This window comes from Palaemon carinicauda, chromosome 1 (assembly GCF_036898095.1).
Source record: "Palaemon carinicauda isolate YSFRI2023 chromosome 1, ASM3689809v2, whole genome shotgun sequence".
Taxonomy (NCBI): Eukaryota; Metazoa; Arthropoda; class Malacostraca; order Decapoda; family Palaemonidae; genus Palaemon; species Palaemon carinicauda.
In genome coordinates, this window is record NC_090725.1 from 87,155,411 (window position 1) to 87,179,410 (window position 24,000).

At 36.1% G+C, this 24,000-nt stretch overlaps 1 protein-coding gene across 7 annotated transcripts in view; it reads left to right on the forward strand.

Annotated features, from left to right (window-relative positions):
• The window catches only part of LOC137649648 (pleckstrin homology-like domain family B member 1), a 471,311-nt gene that overhangs the window by 183,115 nt on the left and 264,196 nt on the right, over window positions 1–24,000 (forward strand). For all 7 annotated transcript variants that reach the window (XM_068382644.1, XM_068382630.1, XM_068382639.1 and 4 more), the window contains one exon: window positions 1,568–1,690. In XM_068382644.1, the coding sequence (XP_068238745.1) occupies window positions 1,568–1,690 (123 nt within the window). The remainder of the gene's footprint in view (window positions 1–1,567; window positions 1,691–24,000) is intronic.

The following is a 24,000-nucleotide window of genomic DNA, read 5'->3' on the forward strand; positions in this document are numbered from 1 at the left end:
TATATATATATATATATATATATATATATATATATATATACATATATATATATATATATATATACATATATATATATATATACTGTATATATATATATATATATATATATATATATATATATATATATATATATACTGTATATATATATATATATATATATATATATATACTGTATATATATATATATATATATATACTGTATATATATATATATATATATATATATATATATATATATACTGTATATGTATATATATATATATATATATATATATATATGTGTGTGATAATTTTACACATTTAGACGTACTTTTGATATTCATACAAGCCATTTATTATTCTCCTCGCAGATTATGGATTCTCTCCACCTCGGGATGAGAGACCCGAGGGGGAATCAACTCAAAGATATTAGCTTCTGGTTGGCCGGGGAATCGAATCAGGGCCTAAGAAACTGAGGTTCTATTGACTTACCACTCAATATAACCTCAGATAGATAATTTTACGTTTGGGATTCATCTATGAGTTTAATGTAATTGCTCATTTTTTATATATGTAGAGAGAGAGAGAGAGAGAGAGAGAGAGAGAGAGAGAGAGAGAGAGAGAGAGAGAGAGAGAGAGATTTACATTTAGATCCGTTTTACTATTTCGTGGTTGGAGGTTATGGAGTAGGGGATTACTTCATTGGGGCCCACCTCTGCATGGATTTACTGTATGTATCGTATACTACAGTTATTGAAAGTAAAATTACAGTTAAATAAAGTAAATGATGTTAATCGGATTTTGGAACTGAAAAGATGCCAAATTGGTTATATTTACTTAAATGGCCACTGGCATTGCATTTTGATTCTTCTGGTAGGATGGATCTCCAAGTATTTGTGTACCTGATGCCTAAACATGTCTTAAGATTGCTTCAAGGTAATTGAGATCATATAAAATAGAAAGTTCTATAGATTAGAGGCCATGATAACAAGATAATGTACAAGTAATCTCTGGTTAGGATGCAGATTAGGTAAAGGTAGTTAACACCTGACACTAAAGATGAAGGTGTGGTGGACTCGAAGAGCAAACTCTTCAGGTTTTAATTTGTGTAGAAAACAAATTCACTATGACCCCGTAGATTTATATGATTTTGTAGCCTTCATGAGAACTCTGGATTCGATTTATTTCAGTCACCATATGCCCTGCATAATTCTCTTAAGTAAGGGAGATGAAGCGGGTTATAGACCTTATTATTGAAATTGATTGATTGATTGATTTAAAGTTTTCAGGTATCCTGTATTGGTGAAATTGCGTTGTATATCTACTATTCAATCATCTTTGCAACAGTGTCAGATGTGAGGGAAAATTTCAACAGGATCAGTAGTCTGTTATTAATCCAATCGGCATCATAAATACCGTGCTCTGTGTTTTTTTTTTTTTTTTTTCTATCCATGCAAGCTAACAAGTTTGCGTTTACAATTGCTTTAGTTTGCTATTCTGGTTAGATTTTAATTGGTGGATCCTGTATTATTGAAATGCTTTGATTTTGTGTACAGTTATAAATTTATTAATATTCTTCCTCAACAGGTTGTATGATATGTCTCGGTCGAAGTAACTACTTCCGGTTCAACCATCCTGAGGAGGCCCAGTTGATGAAAGCCATCCTTCCCAATACCCGAATCAGTATGGTGCCCATCAACTTTTACCCGGGTAAGTACACTGTTAAAAATTTGCCATAAAAAAAAAACGGTAAAAATCCTGGAATAAATGTTACCAGGCATTTACCGTTTTAAAAAACGGAGATATTGACGTAAAGGAGTGATATTACGGTCACCAACCTGTAAAATATAACGAAATGTGGTAAGATTACGGTCGCTTGTATTTTACTAAAATACGATTGAGAACAGTATATTTTTACGGAGAATTTTCGATTATTATTATTATTATTATTTTTTTTTTTTTTTAGTGTAAAGGTTCCTTTTTCTTCTATACTGATCAAAATATATTCTTTTGGTTGCATGATATGTAAAGAGGAGTTGGTGATGATTATTTTTGTTTTAAATTATGCAATTTTGGGGAAGGACGGCGTTCCATCCTTGAAATTCTTATTTTTCCGTATTTCTGAATATGTTGCTGTTTTATCAAATTCATTATTTCTATTCAAAACTCTGATACAACATTTTTGAGATATTGGTGATTATTTTCAAGTACGGTGTAAGATCTCTCTCTCTCTCTCTCTCTCTCTCTCTCTCTCTCTCTCTCTCTCTCTCTCTCTCTCTCTCTCCTTATTTTTTTATTTTGCTTTATATTCTCCGCACATTCTAATCTTATAGTTTTTATTATGTTTTCTTCGTGGAATTTATTTTCCCCTTATACTGTACTGTATCTGAACATGCTTCAGCTTCATTGAATTATTTACTTATGTTTAAGACTGATTAAAAGGAAAATCTACATTCGATACGGATGATGATTATCATTAGAAAAATCTCTCTCTCTCTCTCTCGCTCTCTCTCTCTCTCTCTCTCTCTCGCTCTCGCTCTCTCTCTCTCTCTCTCTCTCTCTCTCTCTCTCTCTCTCTCTCTCTCTCTCTCTCTCTCTCTCTCTCTCTCTCAGTAGAATTTATTTCAGGCTTCTAGGATTTTGCTGTAACTACTTCTATGTTGCGCATAAATTTATTATTCACTCTCTTCTGTTGCCCCTCTGCCGCTTCGACAGACCCTTTTTGATAGTAGGCATTCTTATTCCGCATTTATTACTCATATAATTTTTCATATTTAATTATATTTACTGTTAAGGGCAAAATGCGACTTTTATTTGTTTGATTATATTTTATATTTATTGATTCTGTTTTATTTACTCGTACATATAAGCTTTCTATATTATGAAATCTTTCTTAACAAGGTCCCAGGGTTATCCCCAAAGATTATACGCTCATCATAAAAAATGATGAAATTGTGATGCGAAACTGTAGCATAGGTTAGTACTGTATCTAAGGGGTTACATTGGTTCGAGTTCTCTCTTGATGTTAAAGTTAATCCGTGAAACCCGCATGTGTTAGTAATAAGACACTCTGATATATTTTTGTACATTTTGTTAGGCAATACGTGTGTCTGGTGTTTCTGTATTTTCATGGTGTTGCTTATACTTTTCGTTACTTATACTTTATTTGATTTCTGGAAGGTTTTGATTTTATATTGCTTTATATCTGGAGATTAGTCCCTATCAAAAATTATTTTTATGTTAAGAACTTGTAGCGTTGACAAACCTTACGTTCTTGGTTCATATATTTTTATGCATTAATATTTTACTTCTAAGGCTATTCAAAGTGGCTAACCAGTCCTCGGTGGTTCGTATAATCGAACGATTTTCCTTATTTAGGAATTATTATTAACATTATTATTATTATTATTATTATTATTATTATTATTATTATTATTATTATTATTATTATTATTACTTGCTAAGCTACAACCCTAGTTGGAAAAGCAGGATGCTATAAGGCTATGGGTTCCAACAGGGAAAATAGCCTAGTGACGAAAGGAAACGAGGAAAATAAAATATTTTAAGAACAATAACAACATTAAAATATGTCCTGTATAAACTATAAATAGTTTAACAAACAAGAGGAAGAGAAATAATATAGAATTGTGTGCCCAAGTGTATCCTCAAGCAAGAGAACTAAGCGAAGACAGTGGAAGGCCGATTTGTAGACCCCTGATGATAAATAGCAACGTAATTTCCATTGTGTGACGCTATATTATGGTATCGAGAAATAACAAGATGCCTAGTTTGTTGTGATGTACTCCAAGGAGTAGCATGGTGGCGAAACGAAATTGATGGAGATAGAGTAGTAGGGGAGAGGGTGTGGGAGTGGGTGGCTTGGACTACTGTATAGACCACTAAATTTTAGAGCCTTGTTTATTGCAGGTTCAGTTCTGCCTTTTTCGTAGGCAGTGGTCCGTTAACAATGATAAACTGAATATAGAATTTGGCTTTCATTATTTTTGCAGTATTGGTTAAGTTTGGCAGTAAGAAAGAACAGATAGTTTCTTTTAGTACTGCTGAGTTTTTTGACATTTGCACATTGTCCAGCTGTGTAAGAGTTGAGCTTAACTTGTTGGGCTGATTAATCTCCTCCTTTCAATACTAATTATTGGCAGCAGTACTGAAATAACTATAGTAGGGTAAGGCAATTTTGGACAGAGGCAATTTTGGACAAGTAAGGCAAATATTGGACAGATACAATATCTCTAAAACTATTTATAATTTTCGAAAACTATAATTCTATTAGAAATTACCCAACCTTCTACTTTATAAATATTAGTATGTCTGGTTTTTAAAAAAGTATTAAGTACCCCTACATAAATTGTTGAATATGGGTGTCCAATAATTGCCTCACCTTCATTTTAGGGTTTCTCAGAAATAATACATGAAACTATTTTTTCTAAAAACAAATTAGTGGATGATGCTAAAAGAAGGTTTAAAATAAAAAATGAATGAAAAAATATTGAATATCTAGTGTCCAATTTTGCCTCGCCTTGAAAAATGGTAAGGCAATTTTGGACGCTTAATTTAAAAAAACAACATCAATTCATAATGTTAAGTTATTAAGTGATAGATTTTGTAAACTATCTATCTATCTATCTATTCATCTATCTATCTATCTATATATATATATATTATATATATATATATATATATATATATATATATATATATATATATATATATATTAATAATTTTAACTAGAAATATAGATGAAGGATAGTTCTTGGAAAATATTTTCTATCATTTATTTCAATAGAAAATCATGTTGATTTATAAGAAAATAAAAAAAGAAAAAGTTTTCTTTTCATAGAAAATGATAAGCAAACCTATTGCTATTGAGAAAATAGGGACAAGTACAAAATTGGAAATAAAGGTGAACAATTCAACATATACTATAGCCATATACGTGACAATTTAAATGCTTGAATATATGACGGGTCTATTTAATTCAAACGAATGCTCAAAAAACAGCTTCAGTTCTTTTAAATATGGCACTAAACATTCTCTTTGAGGCATGGGTTCCATAAATAAAGGACCATTAATTCCATTTGTAATTTGAAAAAGGTATGTATCTGTTTGGTGCTCTGGCTACTCCTCTACTTCTAATGCCCGGCAGTTGATCATACTGGAATTAGTATGGACCGGCAGGGGTCACTTGCCTTATTTAGATAGGCGCTGCGCGTCACTAAGAAACTGGCTATTCTTTGATGAATTTAGCCTATGAATCCTCTATGGATTTAGTCAGTCTATGGAAAGTGAAAATGAAAGAATTGCCCCCAGTCCCGGCCGTAGTGGGTTGCTAAGAAACTCCCGGTTTGTAAATACTAAAGAATAGTTGAAAATTGGTAATTGAAATGTTAGAACCATGAATCAAACTGGGAAGTTACAACTAGTAGAGAATGAATTTATAAAATATAGTTTTGATATCTTGGCCCTAAGGAACAGATGGAGTTAGAAGAGAAGGGGTAGGAATAATGATGATGACACCAAGAGCAGAAAAGGCATTAACCAAATGGAGAGCTGTAGGTAGCAGATTGTTACTTACAAAAATTATTATTATTATTATTATTATTATTATTATTATTATTATTATTATTATTATTATTATTATTATTATTAGGGCCTATTGAAACCAAGAAAAAGAGAATTTTTCACGAGTCCTAAACGGCTTCGGAAGAAAATCGTCGATCTCCAAATGACTTCAGAAGAAATAGCCGTAGACATACCATAGAGTTCTAAATGACTCAAGAAGGGAGTCTTCCCGGAGCAGTAGATGTTATTATTATTATTATTATTATTATTATTATTATTATTATTGCTATTATTATTGTTATTATTATTATTACTATTATTATTATTATTATAACTATTATTATTATTATTATTACTATTATTATTATTATTATTATTATTATTATTACTTATTATTACTACTACTACTACTACTACTACTACTACTACTACTACTACTATTATTATTATTATTGATACGAGTTATTAGGGCCTATTGAAACCAGAGAAAAAGAGAATTTTTCGCGAGTTCTCAATGGCTTCGGAAGAAAATCGTGGTTCTCTAAATGGATTCAGGAGAAATTACCAGACTTGGCATGGAATTCTGAATAATTCCAGATACGAATCTGAACGACTTCGAAAGAAAACCCTGAATCTCCAGATGTCTTCAGAAGAAATAGCCGTAGACTTAGCATAGAGTTCTGAATGTGTCCAGAACGGAATCTTCACGCTATAAATCAAATCACGTAATTTATTATTATTATTATTATTATTATTATTATTATTATTATTAGGGCCTATTGAAACCAGAGAAAAAAAGAGAATTTTTGGCGAGTCCTAAATGGCTTCAGGTGAAAATCTTCGTGCATCTCCAAAAGGATTCAGAAGAAATTTCCATAGACTTAGCATGGAATTCTGAATGATTCCAGAAATCTCTGAACGATTTCGGAAGAATTTTTTCCTGAATCTCCTCTCCAAATGACTTCAGAAGAAATAGTCGTAGACTTAGCATAGAGTTCTAAATGACTCCAGAACGGAATCTTCCCGCAGCAGATCTGAACGGCTCCGCCCCGGATTCCAAAAGACTTCTGAAGACCTGATATCTCTCTCTCTCTCTCTCTCTCTCTCTCTCTCTCTCTCTCTCTCTCTCTCTCTCTCTCTCTCTCTCTCTCTCTCTCTCTCTCTTTTTTTTTAAACACCTTGCAACACCTCACTAACTGTATGTACTGTAGCTATGGAAGTTTACGCAGTGAACATTGGGAGGAGGATTTCACTTTACTCACAGAGCTCGCGTTCTGGCGGAACAGGTAACTGACTGTGAGAATTTTGTTACAGCTACAGGATGAACTGGAGGCTATTCGGAACACCTTCATCTACAGATAGTTTGGATAGGTGCTGCCGAAGTTGGCGAGCTTTGAAGATCATAATGTAAGCGCCTTGAAGGATAATTTGCTTGCGGTTTAGCGACGATGTCCTATAATTGGATTGCATTGGTGCAAAGCGGTGAGCGACGAGTGTTAATTCAGTATTCGGCATTGAAGATAGAACATATCAGGACGGCATTGGTAAATATATTGTGTTGCTCTTCGTTGACTTTAGTATGATGGCGTATAGTGTATGCCGAGAAATCAATGGCATCCATGTCTTTACCCATCGCCCTTATAGGTAAAGACATGAAAGCCATCGATTTCTCTGAGGAATCTGACGAACCGAGGACAAACAACACTGAAATGTCTCTTGAAATCTCGAAGGAGACTGGCGAACTAAGCAAAGATGATCTTGAAAAACTATAAAAGACAGAAGAGAATAGAGAAGGAAAGCCTTTATATGAAGTATAAAAAATAGCCTTTAATTATAGAGGTAAGTCACCTAAAAACTGAGGTCAAATAGCCTCTATCATTAGCGGTTATTCGCCTTAAAACAGAGGTCTCAAAGAGCCTCTAGTGCTAGAAATAAAGCACCCAAAAATAAAGGTCAAAGAGCTTTTAATGTTAGAGGTAAGGGGATTTAAAATAAAGGCCAAAGAAACTCTAATGCTAGAGTATAGCACCTCAAATAGAGGTCAAAGAACCTCTTATGCTAAAAGTAAGGAGCCTCAAAACAGAGGTCAAAGAGCCTCTAATGTTAAAAGTAAGGAGCCTCAAAATAGAGGTCAAAGAGCCTCTAGTACTAAAAGTAAGGAGCCTCAAATCAGAGGTCAAACAGCCTCTAGTGCTAAAAGTAAGGAGCCTCAAATCAGAGGTCAAACAGCCTCTAATGCTTAAATTAAGGAGCCTCAAAATAGAGGTCAAAGAGCCTCTAATGCTTAAAGTATGGAGCCTAAAAATGGAGGTGAAAGAGCCTCTAATGCTAAAAGTAAGGAGCCTCAAAATAGAGGTCAAAGAGCCTCTAATGCTAAAAGTAAGGAACCTTAAAATAGAGGTCAAAGAACCTCTAATGCTAAACATAAGAAGCCTCAAAATAGAGGTCAAAGACCCTCTAATGTTCAAAGTAAGGAGCCTTAAAATAGAGGTCAAAGAGCCTCTAATGCTAAAAGTAAGGAGCCTCAAAATAGAGGTCAAAGAGCCTCTGATGCTATAAGTATGGAGCCTCAAATTAGAGGTCAAAGAGCCTCTATTACTAAAAGTAAGGAGCCTCAAAATAGAGGTCAAAGAGCCTCTAATGCTTAAAGTAAGGAGCCTCAAAATAGAGGTCCAAGAGCCTCTAATGCAGGAGATACTGCACCTAAAAATCGAGGTCAAAGACCCTCTAATGCTAAAAGTAAGGAGCCTCAAAATAGAGGTCAAAGAGCCTCTGATGCTATAAGTATGGAGCCTCAAATTAGAGGTCAAAGAGCCTCTATTACTAAAAGTAAGGAGCCTCAAAATAGGGGTCAAAGAGCCTCTAATGCTTAAAGTAAGGAGCCTCAAAATAGAGGTCCAAGAGCCTCTTATGCAGGAGATACTGCACCTAAAAATCGAGGTCAAAGACCCTCTAATGCTAAAAGTAAGGAGCCTCAAAATAGAGGTCAAAGACCCTCTAATGCTATAAGTATGGAGCCTCAAATTAGAGGTCAAAGAGCCTCTAATGCTAAAAGTAAGGAGCCTCAAAATAGAGGTCAAACAGCCTCTAATGCTAAAAGTAAGGAGCCTCAAAATAGAGGTCAAAGAGCCTCTAATGCAGGAGATACTGCACCTCAAAATCGAGGTCAAAGACCCTCTAACGCTAAAAGTAAGGAGCCTCAAAATAGGTCAATGAGCTTCTAATTTTAAATGTAAGGAGCCTCAAAACCGAGGTCAAAGAGCCTCTAATGCTAAAAGTAAAGAGCCTCAAAATAGAGGTCAAAGAGACACTAATGCTAGAAGTGAGCAGCCTCAAAATAGAGGTCAAAGACCCTCTAATGCTAAAATATGGAGTCTCAAAATAGAGGTCATACACCCTCTAATGCTAAACCTAAGGAGCCTCAAAATAGAGGTCAAAGAGCCTCTAATGCTAAAAGTAAGGAACATCAAAACAGAGGTCAAAGACCATCTAATGCTAAACGCAAGGAGCCTCAAAATAGAGGTCAAAGACCCTCTAATGCTAAAAGGAGTCTCAAAATAGAGGTGAAAGAGCCTCCAATGCTAAAAGTAAGGACCCTTAAAAGAAGAGGTCAAAGAGTCTCTAATACTAAAAGTAAGGAGCCTCAAAATAGAGGTCAAAGAGAGACTAATGCTAAAAGTGAGCAGTCTCAAAATAGAGGTCAAATAACCTTTAATGCTCAAAGTAAGGCGCCTCAAAATAGAGGTCAAAGACCTTCTAATGCCAAACTAAGGAGCCTCAAAATTGAGGTCAAAGACCCACTAATGCTAAAAGTAAGGAGCCTCAAAATAGAGGTCAAAGACCCTCTAATGGTAAACGTTAGGAGCTTCAAAATAGAGATCAAAGACCCTCTAATGCTAAAAGTAAGGAACCTCAAATCAGAGGTCAAAGAGACTCTCAAAGCTAAAAGTAAGGAGCCTCAAAATAGAGATCAAAGACCCTCTAATGCTAAAAGTAAGGAGCCTCAAAATAGAGGTCAAAGACCCTCTAATGCTAAACGTAAGGAGCCTCAAAATAGAGGTCAAAGACCCTCAAATGCTAAAAGTAAGGAGCCCCAAAATAGAGATCAAAGACCCTCTAATGCTAAAAGTAAGGAGCCTCAAAAAAGAGATCAAAGAGACTCTAATGCTGAAAGTGAGCAGTCTCATAATAGAGGTCAAAGAGCCTCTAATGCTAAAATTAATGAGCCTCAAAATAGAGGTCAAAGACCCTCTAATGCTGAAAGTAAGGAGCCTTAAAATGGAGATCAAAGACCATCTAATACTAAAAGTAAGGAGCCTCAAAATAAGGTCAAAGAGACTCTAATGCTAAAAGTGAGCAGTCTCAAAATAGAGGTCAAAGAGCCTCTAATGCTAAACGTAAGGAGCCTCAAAATAGAGGTCAAAGACCCTCTAATGCTCAAAGTAGGGAGCCTCAAAATAGAGGTCAAACGGCCTTTAATGCTAAAAGTAACGAGCCTCAAAATAGAGGTCAAAGACCTTCTAATACTAAAAGTAAGGAGCCTCAAAATAGAGGTCAAAGAGACTCTAATGCTAAAAGTGAGCAATCTCAAAATAGAGATCAAAGACCCTCTAATGCTAAAAGTAAGGAACCTCAAATCAGAGGTCAAAGAGACTCTCAAAGCTAAAAGTAAGGAGCCTCAAAATAGAGATCAAAGACCCTCTAATGCTAAAAGTAAGGAGCCTCAAAATAGAGGTCAAAGACCCTCTAATGCTAAACGTAAGGAGCCTCAAAATAGAGGTCAAAGACCCTCAAATGTTAAATGTAAGGAGCCCCAAAATAGAGATCAAAGACCCTCTAATGCTAAAAGTAAGGAGCCTCAAAAAAGAGATCAAAGAGAGACTAATGCTGAAAGTGAGCAGTCTCATAATAGAGGTCAAAGAGCCTCTAATGTTAAAAGTAATGAGCCTCAAAATAAAGGTCAAAGACCCTCTAATGCTGAAAGTAAGGAGCCTCAAAATGGAGATCAAAGACCATCTAATGCTAAAAGTAAGGAGCCTCAAAATAGAGGTCAGAGACTCTAATGCTAAAAGTGAGCAGTCTCAAAATAGAGGTCAAAGAGCCTCTAATGCTAAACGTAAGGAGCCTCAAAATAGAGGTCAAAGACCCTCTAATGCTCAAAGTAGGGAGCCTCAAAATAGAGGTCAAACGGCCTTTAATGCTAAAAGTAACGAGCCTCAAAATAGAGGTCAAAGACCTTCTAATGCTAAAAGTAAGGAGCCTCAAAATAGAGGTCAAAGAGACTCTAATGCTAAAAGTGAGCAATCTCAAAATAGAGGTGAAAGAGCCTCTAATGCTAAACGTTAGGAGCCTCAAAATAGAGGTAAAAACCCTCTAATGCTCAAAGTAAGGAGCCTCAAAATAGAGGTGAAAGAGCCTCTAATGCTAAAAGTAAGGAGCCTCAAAATAGAGGTCAAAGACCCTCTAATGCTAAAAGTAAGGAGCCTCAAAATAGAGGTCAAAGAGAATCTAATGCTAGAGGTAAAGCACTTTAAATTAGAGATCAAAGAACATATAATGCTAAGATTATAGTACCTCAAAATAGAGGTCATAGAGCCCTTAATACTAAAGGTATGGCACCTCAAAATAGAGCTTAAATATCCTCTAATGTTGGAAGTATGGCACCTCAGAATAAAAGGTCAAAGAGCCTTTAATGCTAGAGGTAAGGTACCTCAAAATAGAGGCCAAATAGTCTGGCCTAATCTTTGTATATTCACCCTACGCATTGGTTTTCTGCGCGCCAGCGCTTTTCTGTGCTTTCACCAAAAACTGTGCTTCAGTAGAAACTGAGCACCAGCAGCATCCTGTGCGCCAACGCTCCAGTACTCTCCTTCGCATTCACGCGAGAGGCAAAAAGAATGAAAACTTTTTGACAGGTTAAAATTGCCCCGTTCCCCTCGCCGCAAATGGATGACAGCATGCCCGCCGGGCAAAAAGGGAAGAGGCTTCACAGAAGGGTTCAAGATCGCGAAGATTCCATCTTCCAAGGCGAATCAAATGATTCCCCCTGAAGAAAGGAAAGATGAATTCTGTGAAGAACTGCAGAGTATAATAGGTGAGAACCTAGAGAGATGAGAAAATTGTGATTAATGACTTCAATGCTAAAGTTGGAAGGCATAATCAAGGGATAGAAAATGTGATGGGTGTTGAGGTTCTTGGCGAAGTTGCAAATGAAAATGGGGCACATTTTATAAGTTATTGTTCAACAAACAATCTTGTTACTGGAGGTACTCTTTTCCAGCACAAGGAGATCCACAAATATACAAGGACTTCACCATGTGGCAATTACGAATATCAAATAGATCACATAGCCATTGATAAAGAGAGAAGGAGGACTCTGGGAAATGTAACAAGCTATAGAGGTGCAGTTATTGGTAGTGATCACCAGCTCCCAATTGCCACACAAATATTAAAACTGAAAGAACCCAACAGAAATGTAGATAGAATACCTAAGTTTGATACAACTAAGCTTCTAAAGGATGAGCACAGAAATCTTTGTAACTGAATGTAGGAATCGATTTACAGTCTTAAGAGACTTTAAGAGACGAAGTTTTGGGACATGCAGTTACAAGGAGAAAACCATGGATATCAAATGATACTTGGGATACTATAAAAAGAAGACAAAGACAGAAATTGATTTCTTAAAGTTTTCGAGGAAGTAATGAAAATTACAAGGCAGAGCATGCCAAGTATTTCAGTATTGATAGTGAAGTCAAAAGAAATATCAGGAATGATTGGAGAGATTATTTAGACAGGAAAGCAGATGAGGCTGACAAAGCTATGAATTCAGGGAGTGGCTTTGTTGTAGGAATTGCTCTTGGAATTATTAATGAAATCTCTACAGGAAAAAAGTAGCATATACCCATCAAAAAGAAAGATGGATCTGTTATAACAAAAGAACATGAAGAAAAGTAACATTAGATTGAACACTTTAGTGAGGTCATGAATAGGAAATACGAAGGGAATAATTTGGTTGATATACCTGAAACTGATGAAGACCTTGATGTGCCCATGAATGAATTAGGTGTGTTTGAAGTCGAAGCTATTCTTAAAAAAAATTCAAAAGATGGAAAGCCCCTGGATACGAAGGAATAACTGCTGAGATGATATTGCCTGAAAATGAAGTGATTCCCAGATTACCTACAAGATTATTTTGTAGAATGTGGCGTGAAGAGGCAAAGCCTTATGTATGGGAGCTAGGAGTGCTGGTGAAAATGACAAAAAAAAAAAAAAAATCTGACTGATAGCAATCATTACAGAGGCATCACACTTACGTCAGCTGTCATGAAAATATATAGAATGTTCATTCTAATGAGACTACAGAGAAAGATTGATGAAAAGTTGCGAGATGAACAAGCAGGATTTAGAAAAGGTAGAAGTTGTACTGACCAAATTTTCATTTAAGACATGTGGTATAGCAATATGTAGAATATAGAATTCCACTTTTGATGGTATATGTGGGCTATGAAAAAGCTTTTGATTATGTGCTCTTGCAAATTTTGTGGAGAGTCCTGCGACATTATGGAGTTCCTCTCAAATATGTAAATTTAATTGTCTGTTCATAAGCATAGCAAATGCAAAGTTAATGTTAGTGGCGTCTTATCAAACGAATTTCCAGTGAAAAGTGGAGTACTCTAAGGGAATGTGTTTTTACCTATGTTGTTTATCCTCCTCATAGATTTTGTAATGCATAGATCGGTTGGGGATGGTGGAGAAGGATTGGACTGGATTGGTAACAGAAAATTAGGAGACCTAAGTATGCTGTTGACGCTGTCCTAATTAGCAGAACACCACAGGGCTTGTAAAGCTTGCTTACCAGAATGCATGAAAAATCACATGAGGTTGGGCTCTAGATAAATAGAAGAAAAACAGATGATGAGAATGGAATATGCAATGGAAGATGAAATAGCTTTGGAAGGATAAAGGATTAATGAGGTAGAATTATTTAAATATTTAGGAACTTTGATATCTAATATAGGAGCTTTAGAATTTCAGTTTAATGAAAGATGGAAAAAGCAAATCAGAGGATGGCTAGGTTAAGTCAAATATGGAAATCAGGTCGCCTAAAATTACATATAATAATCAGGCTATATATCAGTTTAGTGAGATCGGTGTTACTGCATGGTCGTGAATCTTGGTATATTAATGAAACTCATTTTGTAGATTTGAGAACAAAGCCCTCAGAAGAATATTGGGTGTTAAATGACAGGGATTAGAAATGAAACTAAGAGAGATTACTCACTCAAGCGCCTCATGTGGCTGAGATCATGGTGAGGGGTAGATGGAGATGGTTTGGGGATGCTAAGAGACATTAGTTCACCAAACTTTAAACTGGCCTCCACAAGGCACTAGAAGAGTTGGAAGACTCAGGACTATAAAGCATGAAGTAGGATATTGTGATTGGAGAAGTATTGAATTAAAAGCTGAAGATAGAGACGACTAGCGAAATGTAATTGAGGCCCTTTGCGTCAATAGGCGTGGGAGGTGGTGATGATGATATGTGGGCAGTGGCTTCAAGCATCTAGCTCTAGGCGAGTCACTTAGCCTCCTTCTTCCTCTAAAAACCCTTTTGTTGCTCTACCAATGCAAAATAATGGATGATCCTTAATATCTTCCAAAATAATTTGAATTTATTTTTTATTTCTTTTATTTTAGGTATAAATAAATCCTTATCATTCACTATTGGGACTATCCTAGCAGTTCAATTATCACTATTTATTACCTGGTCAATTTAGATTTTTTTGTATTTACGTTAGTGTTTGCAGAAATTTTTTCTTAAAGAATCGAGAGATATTTGGTTGCTTTGTATTTCCATGATTTGTCATGTTTCTATCTCTCTTTGTGTTTTTCCTTTTATTTTTCTTCACATCATCTTTTTTTCTTAAATCTTCGATTGTATCCCTTTCTTTTGTAGGTAAAAGTATCTCTTTGATGGTTCGTTTATAGTATGAGGTAACAATGATAAGAATAAAATGGATAGGTACAACTTAGGACGAATATTGTTTATGGGATCAGCTTTGCCCCTCGATGTATCTATCATGCTGTTCACTCTAATGTTGCTCCATTTAACACCATATCAAAAAGGCAACATGACAGTTATCAACATGGAAATTAGCAGGAACAGTGAAAATATATTCTATTTCAATTCCTGAAATTTTCATTCGGATATGTGAATTATTATAGGAACAATGTATATAGTAGTTTTTTTTTTTTTTTTTTTTTTTTTTTTTTTTTTTTTTTTTTTTTTTTTTTTTTTTTTTTTTAGATATTTCTAGCATTTGGGTTGACACCCCTCTCGAGGATGTTACCATGTTTTGGTCAATCCTTTTGAAGGTTTCACTCCCTGAGTGTCAACAGCTTTAAGAGTGTGCCCAGTAGTAAATAACTTTTTGAAAATCATATCATAACCATCGAGCTAGAAAGAAACTTTTTTTTTTAATGTAACTCTCAGGGTGTCACTCACTTTTAGGGTGTCACCTTGGGCAGACACCCCTTTACTGTACCCCTTCTGTCTTATTTTGAATTTTTATGATTACATATATGCATATTTATACATATAAAGTATATCTGTGTGCTCGAATACAAAGTTTGATTTACATACTCATATAGTGAGGCAAAATTGGACAGTTTTCAAAACCATGGGCAGGCAAAATTGGACAGGCAAACTTCACACTTTTTTCTTGGCGAGGTAAAATTGGACAATCTTGGATTACGGCCACAAAAAATTTATGTAAATCTATAATTTTTTTCTAGCATATTTATATTGATAGGGACCACAAATTGTCATAGTTTGCCCAACTGAACGTTGGCGCTTAACGGAGGTACACCCTCTTAACGAGAGAATGCCTTGATGAAGTCATTGGGCTTCAGCACGGCATATCATTCCCGTGCTGAAGGCTTGTGACGGGCAAGAGGGCTCTCGAACTGGGGAATTTCTTTTCCTCAGTTTGACTCTAAATTTCTCTCATTCTTTTTCTATTACCTCTTATTGCTTATTCCTCCTTCATAATTATCAGCTGTCTCCAACCTTGCTGTCAAAACTCTTTTACCCATTTCACTGTCCAGGTTTTTTAGAGGGGACATTGTATCCATGATCGGTTTTTATTTCAAAATCAATTGTGGGAGCTGTGGTGGTCTTGCCAACTGCACGAAAATGTTTGGACACCTAGGAGTGTCAGTATTCCCATACTGGCACGCGGAACTATCTCGTAGGAAATTTGGCCTTCGGATTCCAGGGGTTGGCGATTTTATAGAGATAGGACTCTCGGCATTCTGTCCGGTTTGCCTGCCACTATGATTAGAGTGGGGATGATTGTATTCATGAAATGCTCTCAGTCCCATCAAGCGGGTTTGGCATACACTTGAGCCACTCTAATCATAGTGGTACCATCCCTTTGTGGTAGGGTAGGGAGTGGACATTTGGTAAGCAGCTTTCACAGGTGTCATTGGTGGAGAAATTAATTCCAGGAAAGGCTAACGGTGTCTTCTTTGGAATTTCAGACAGTCTTAATTTTTTCTCTCCCTTAAACTATATTTTTTTCCATTGTTTTATTTTTTCATTGTTATTATGACCCCTTCCCTCCCCCTGAAAAATAATTAATGAGTAAACTTAATATTCCCCGTACCCCTGGATCAAATGGCGAACCCCAGACACCGTTGACGACTTCTGCTTGTTTAAATAGGGAAAGCTCTGTTGACAACCTCGGCAATAAAAAGGATTCCTCCAACAATACTTCTTTGACCAGTGTTGTTAAAGACAATTTATCGGCACTGGTGGAAAATGATGCTTGTAATAACCGTAATACTTTACTCTCTGGTTCTGGCTCATTACCAGATCCAACAAAAAATCTGAAAATTCTCCACTTAAAAAACATACCAATTGGTTGTAGCTATGACATAATTCATGAAGCCTTCTGTAGATTTGGAGCAATCAAAGAAATTTTAATGGAGCTTAATGGTAGTAAAGGCTTTTGGGAAGCTTGGGTATCATTTTCAAGTTTTGAGATTGCTTTAGAAGCAAATAAAAATTTAGAGAGCATAAAAATTGACAATTGTTTGATTTCTGGGGCTTTATGTGATAAAGCACCAAGACACCTAGAGGTATATAAACCAGAAGAATGGATGGAAAAAGAAATAGAGCATAGACTTCCAGAAGTAAGAACCCCCAAGCCCCCAACATGGATAATTGCATCTGGAAAGATAGATAATTATAACTATTATAAGATGAGTAAATTTATACAAAAAAAAGTTGGTTTAATTAAAAGTAAGGATATTAGTAGATACGGTAAGCAATCTGTTTTGATTAATGCAAAATCAGATACTCAAGCTCACATGCTTTGTGGCATGAAGATTGCAGAAATTGATCCTATTAAGGATATTAAACCACATATGAGCTTCAGCTATGGTAAAGGAGTAGTTTTTGATAAAGATCTATATGAATTCTCAGAACCAGAAATTCTGGACATGTGCCCTGCTAATGTTTGGAAAATAAGTAAGATTCCTCAAACAAGCATGGTAGTTTTAACATTTGAAACCCCTGTTATACCAGATCATATAATTATTGAGAATGAAAGAGTACGTGTTCGAGAATATAAACCTAGGCCTTTACAATGCTTTAATTGTTTCAAGTACGGTCACCCTTCCCGGTACTGCAATAATACGAAGATCTGTATTAACTGTTCTTTGTTAGAACATGGCCAATGCAACAGAGATACAACCTGTGCAAACTGTAAAGATAATCATAAACCAAATGATAAAAGATGTAGAGAATACAAGAATGAAGAAGCTGCAATCTTGAAAGCAAATGCTGAACATATAAGTGTAGGTTATGCAAAGCATTTACTCAATCGGCAACTTAATTTTGCTCGCGCGGTTAAGATGCCAACAAAAGATTATAATCCACTACCCCTTACTACCACAGGGGGACCAGTGGCAGCACCTGGCCCGTCAGGTGCATCTCCCTTAGTGGTAGTAGCCCAGCCATCTGGGTCAAGTGCTCAGGCTATAAAAGCCAGAGCACAAACCTCCAAAGAGGTCAATATGGTGTCCAACACACCAAAAGTATTGTCACCGATAGGAGCATCTCCCCTAGAGGTAGTAGCCCAGCCTTCTGGGTTAAGTGCTCGAACTGTTGAAGTTCTAGCACAATCCTCCAAGGAAGCCAATGTGGCTTCCACCACCTTAAATGTATTGTCTCAGGCAGAATCTCTACCTGATTTGATGGAGATTGGAAAACAAGATCTTCCAAAGAGGAAAAGGTCCCCATCATCCTCACCTTCATCTAAGTCAGGTAAGTGCCCTACTGCTCATGATCCTAAGGTTGACTCTTATAAAGATCCTAGAAAGAAAGAAAAGAAGAGTGGTGGCCTAGTAAAGCCTTCCATCTCCAGGCCTTACATGGCTTCATCTGAAAAGTTCCAAAAGACAAATGAGACAAAGAAAAATAATAACAAAAGATAATGTCTATCATCCAGTGGAATTGCAGAGGTCTAAGTACTAGCATTGAGCAAATAAAAACTTTAACCAGGGACTCAGACACGAAGGTAATTTGCCTACAGGAAACCAAGATCAGTGACAAACCATTTAATCCTGGACTCAATTATCATTTTTGTAGATCCCCTCCTTTGCAAGCTGCAAGAGCTCAAGGTGGTACAGGTTTTATTATTCACAAATCTGTAAAATTTGAAACAATCCCACTCAATACACCACTACAGGCATGTGCAGTTAGAACTCATATCGGAAAAAAAATTACTTTATGCTCGCTATATATTGAACCATCCTTAGAACTTTTCCTCTTAGATCATGCTGGTAATCCAAGAAGGCTTAGACTTTCTGACCTCCAAGACTTGATCAATCAGCTTCCTGCCCCTTTTATTTTAATGGGTGATTTTAATGCAAAGCATACTTTATGGGGTGGAAATGTGTGCGATAGATGGGGTAATCTTGTTGAAGAATTAATCGACAACAATGATGTAATACTAATGAATGATGGTTCTCCAACTAGGTATGATGTATTCCACAACTCTACATCAGCCATTGATTTGTCAATCTGTTCCTCATCCATTCGATTGGACTACCTTTGGTCAGTAAATGAACACCTACATGGCAGTGACCATTGGCCAATAATATTAAATTATGTCCATAATCTTCCTTCTCAGTGTCCACCAAAATGGAAGATAGATGAGGCAGACTGGGCAGCTTATGAAAACTGTTCACACACTGATAAAGAATATGATGAATTTACATCTCCAGTGCATGCCTATCAACATCTTGAAAATATTATTGATGATAATGCTAGCAAGTTTATACCTAAAACATGCGGTTTACCTCATCGCTCTGTAGTTCCTTGGTGGAGTAAAGAATGTGCCAACGCAAGAAAAGTGACCCGAACTTGCTTCAGAAGATACTTGAGGACAAACTATTTAGCAGATAGAATAGCATATCTCAGAGCCTGTGCCAAACAAAAAAGAATTTTTAAAAAAGCAAAGAGAGCATCTTGGAAGAAATATATATCTAATATTAATACCAAAACTCCTTCAAAGGAAATATGGGACAAGATTAGAAAACTTCAAGGTAAATTCGTCCCTAAGCCTCTACCAATATTAAGGGAAAATAATAAATATATATCTGACCCCAAAGATGTAGCAGAGGTTCTTGCTAAGCACTTTGCTCATGTATCAAGTGCTGACAACTATTCCCCAGCATTTCAACAAATTAGAGCATCAACATCTGTTGTTCCTCCTGCTTCTTCAAATACTGAAGCTTTTAACCTGCCTTTTAGTATGGAGGAGATGCAAAATGCTATCTCCAGCTCTTCTTTAACTGCCCCAGGTGAGGATGGCATCCGGTATGAAATGATATCACATCTTCCAGTGGATACCAAGGAATTTTTATTAGAAACCTTTAATGGTCTATGGGCTTCCCATACATCTCCTGATTCCTGGCATACTTCAATTGTAATTCCAGGCCACAAGTCTGGTAAAGACCCAGAACTGCCATCTAGTTATAGGCCCATATCCTTGACCAGTTGCATATGCAAACTATTTGAGAGAATGATCAACAACAGACTTGTGTGGTATCTAGAATCAAAAAATCTTTTATCTAACAGACAGTTTGGTTTTAGGAAGAACCGAAGTACTCTGGACCCTTTGCTGATGTTATCAAGGGAAATTTCAAATGCTTTTTCTAACCAAAACCAGGTGGTGGGTGTCTTTTTTGACCTCGAAAAGGCATATGACACCACATGGAGGGGTGGTATTTTAAAGCAATTGGCCTCGTGGGGTATAGGAGGACATATGTTCTCTTTTATTGAAGAATTTTTATCAAACCGCTCCATTAAAGTGAGAGTAGGGTCAGAACTATCTTCATCCTACATGCAAGAAGAAGGTGTCCCCCAAGGCAGCGTATTGAGTGTGACCTTGTTTGCTGTTGCAATTAATAGTCTCATTAGTCACATACCTCCTGGCATACAAGGATCACTATTTGTCGATGACTTTGCAATTTATTGTAGTGGATCATCTGCACTACAAGCATGCCAAAATCTTCAAATTGCAATAAATGCTGCTTCCGCATGGGCAAATTCTCGCGGATTCATGTTTTCTCCTCAGAAGACCAAAGCCATTCGCTTTACTCGTACTCGTAAAAGGGAAGAGATCCCCACCCTTTTCTTAAATGATTGTATTTTGCCATATGAGGATAGTGTCAAGTTTCTTGGAGTCATTTTCGACAAGAAAATGACATTTGGTCCCCATATAAATGACCTATCTATCAGGGTTAAGAAGTCACTGAACATTCTGAAAGTGATATCGCATTTTGATTGGGGTGCTGATAGAACAACTTTGCTTAGAATTTATACATCTTTGTGTCTGAGCAAGTTAGACTATGCATGCCAAATATATGGGTCAGCTACAAAGACTTTACTTGGAAAACTTGATATTGTTCACAATGCTGGGCTTCGCATCTGCACAGGTGCTTACAGAACATCTCCCATTGACAGTCTCTATGTTGATTCTGGCATACCTCCCCTTTCCATTCGCAGAGAGGAGTTGAGTTTGAGGTTTTTAGCTAGGTCCCTTGCTGTGAGAAACAATCCTAACTGTAAATATGTTAGGGCGCCTTTAGATCGGGCTCCTAACAGATCTAGAGTGCCTAAGCCTTTGGAAGTACAGCTGAAAAATGATGCTAGAGAAGTAGGCTTGTTAACAGCACAGATAGCAGAGGTAGGATATCCCAAGTCTCCTCCTTGGTGTAATCCACCTGTTAAAGTATGTTTTACGGCAGGAGGGAAAAATACCTTACCTAGTAGGGTAATTAAAAGTGAGTTTTTAAATCATGCTGCTCAACATCATGGGAAACATGTTTTTACAGATGGCTCCAAATCGGCTGCAGGAGTTGGAAGTGCAGCTCTGGTGGGGGATATTGTTATTAGAAGGAAACTCCCATACTCTTGTTCAATTTTTACTGCTGAGCTGTACGCAATAATTCTCGCAGTCCAACATATTTTTAAAAATGGCAACCAAAATAGTTTTTATACAATTTTTACGGATTCCAATAGTGTTTTACTCTCATTAAAACAAATTATGCCAGGCCATCATCTAGTACAAGAGGTGCAGGACTGGTTAGTACTTCTGCAATCTAGGAAGAGTATCAGTGTTCACTTCTGTTGGGTCCCTGCCCATGTTGGGGTGGATGGGAATGAACAAGTAGATAAGGCAGCAAAGGAAGCTTCAGGGCTAAGTATTCCATCCCCCTTGAGTATTCCTTACAAAGATCTTAGAAGTGAGATTCATCTTTACTGTAAAAATAAGTGGCAAGCTCGATGGTCTGAACGGACCACCAATACAAAATTGAAACAAATCCACCCATTGGTGGATAAATGGTCATCTTGTAATTCTACAAGTAGAAGGGATACCATTATTTTAACTAGGCTGCGTATTGGCCATACACATGCAACGCACAATTATTTAATGAAGAGTGGGGAAGGGAGACAGGCCCCTCTTTGTAATACCTGTCAAGTGACAATGGATGTTAAACATATTTTAGTCGATTGTCCTGTTTTTAATCTCCAGAGGAGGACACATTTACTCCAGGACAAACCGTTAAGAGATATACTGGGGGAAAACTGTAATACCCTGAACTTGAGAAAATTTATACAAAGTATTGGGTTATATTACGAGCTATAATTGATTTTATTAATTTATTTATTTATTTTACCCTTTTAATCCCTATTTATTTCACATCTAGATTTTATTGTATGAAAGTGTTACGATTTGTATTAAAGGTTAAAATGATACTAAATGTTGTGAGTGTACAGATATGATTGAATGATTTTAGTTATATAGCGCTGAATGGCCTTTGATGCCCCAGTGCTTGGCTTAATGCCTAAATCCCATATTCAATTCAATTAACGGAGGTACAGACGTGGCCAAAATTGCCTCACTGTCCAAAATTGCCTCGCCTCTGATATATTTTTTTTTTTTATTACTGTAATACGAGAATTTCTAATTCTTTGATGATTATGAAACAAGCCATTTTTATAGATGAGACCTCCCTTTCTTGAAAACATGTTTGGTATTTGGTCATAAATTATTAATATAGATTTTGTACAAAGGTTACTAAAAAGGTGTCCAAAATTGCCTCACCCTACTAAATTTATTATTTGACGTGGAAATTAATACACATAAAAGAGACTATTTCAGTTATTTTTTCTTACATTTGGTGGTGTCGAGTCTCAAATAGTAAAATTAAATACGGGAAGGATGCAGTAAAAATGATCTTTGAAGTAAAATCTTAGTGTGGAGAAAATAACTGATTTGAATAAATTTCCAGGTTATTGAACGAAAGTTTTGACACGTCAAAACATACAGATCTTAATTTGTTATATTGAGTGCATTTTGATAGAGCGAGTAGGTGAATGAGATATTAATTTCAGCGCATTAGTTTTATTAAAGAGGAATAATTAGTACTTGTCATTTTAAACCATGATGATGTGATCTTCTAAAACACATAAAGCATAACGGATGAAACAAACCAATTGGACACGAACTTGTCAAACCTGCTTCCACAGGATGCGAAAAGAAAAGAAAAAATCACGAGGAGAGACATAACAACGTTAAATTACTTGACAAATGAATACGTACTATTAATCGTGGAATAGTAAAAATAGAGTAAAACTTCAAAAGTTCAAACTTGCAGCAAATATATTTTTGTTGAACAGGCTGACATAAGTCTATTTTTATAATGTTGTTACTGTTCTTAAAATGTTTTACCTCGATTGGCCGTTACTTCCTATATAGTAAATTTCCTTTCCTCGCTGGGGTATTTTTCCATGTCGGAGCCCGTGGGTTTATAGCATCCTGCTTTTCCAACTAGGGTTGTAGCTTAGCTAATAATAATAATAGTAATAATAATAATAATAATAATGAAGATGATGATGATGTTGATAATGCTAATAATAACAACAACAACAACAACAAAAACAACATTAATAAGCTTCAAAGTAACATGCAGCCTTACGCAGTCCTAACCTTTGTAACTTGCATAACGCTGTGAGGGGAACTGCTCTACAGTTTATGACAGGCTGCAAGCTCACGGGCTTTCTATGATGTGGCTACAACCAATATTAATCGAATAATAACGAGGTAAAAAAAAATCATTATTAGGCCAACTGAGCCACTGAGATTTAAGTAAACGTAACTAAATAATTCTGTTTCATCAAATGCTCCGATGGTTCTCTGGCTGGTGAAGAGAGTATCTTGTCTACCAGAGTAATCTACAATATACCTTTAGGTCCATAATGATTGTGTATACACACGCATATATATATATATATATATATATATATATATATATATATATATATATATATATATATTTATTATTTATTATTATTATTATTATTACTTGCTAAGCTACAACCCTCGTTGGAAAAACAGGATGCTATAAGCACAGGGGCCCCAACAGGGAAAATAGCCCAGTGAGGAAAGGAAAAATTAAATATTTCAAGAACAGTAACAACATTAAAATAAATATTTCCCTTATAAACTGTAAAAACTTTAACAAAACAGTAAGAAGAGAAATTAGATAGATTAGTGTGCCCGAGTGTACCCTCAAGCAAGAGAACTCTAACCCAAGACAGTGGAAGACCGTGGTACAGAGGCTGTGGCACTACCCAAGACTAGAGAACAAAGGTTTGATTTTGGAGTGTCCTTCTCCTAGAAGAGCTGCTTACCATAGCTAAAGAATCTCTTCTAGTCACTGAACAATTACAGTGCAGTGGTTGACCCCTTGGGTGAAGAAGAATTGTTTGGTAATCTCAGTGTTGTCAGGTGTATGAGGAAAGGAGAATCTGTAATGAATAAGCCAGATAATTCAGTGTATGTGTGGGAAAAGGGAAAGTGAAC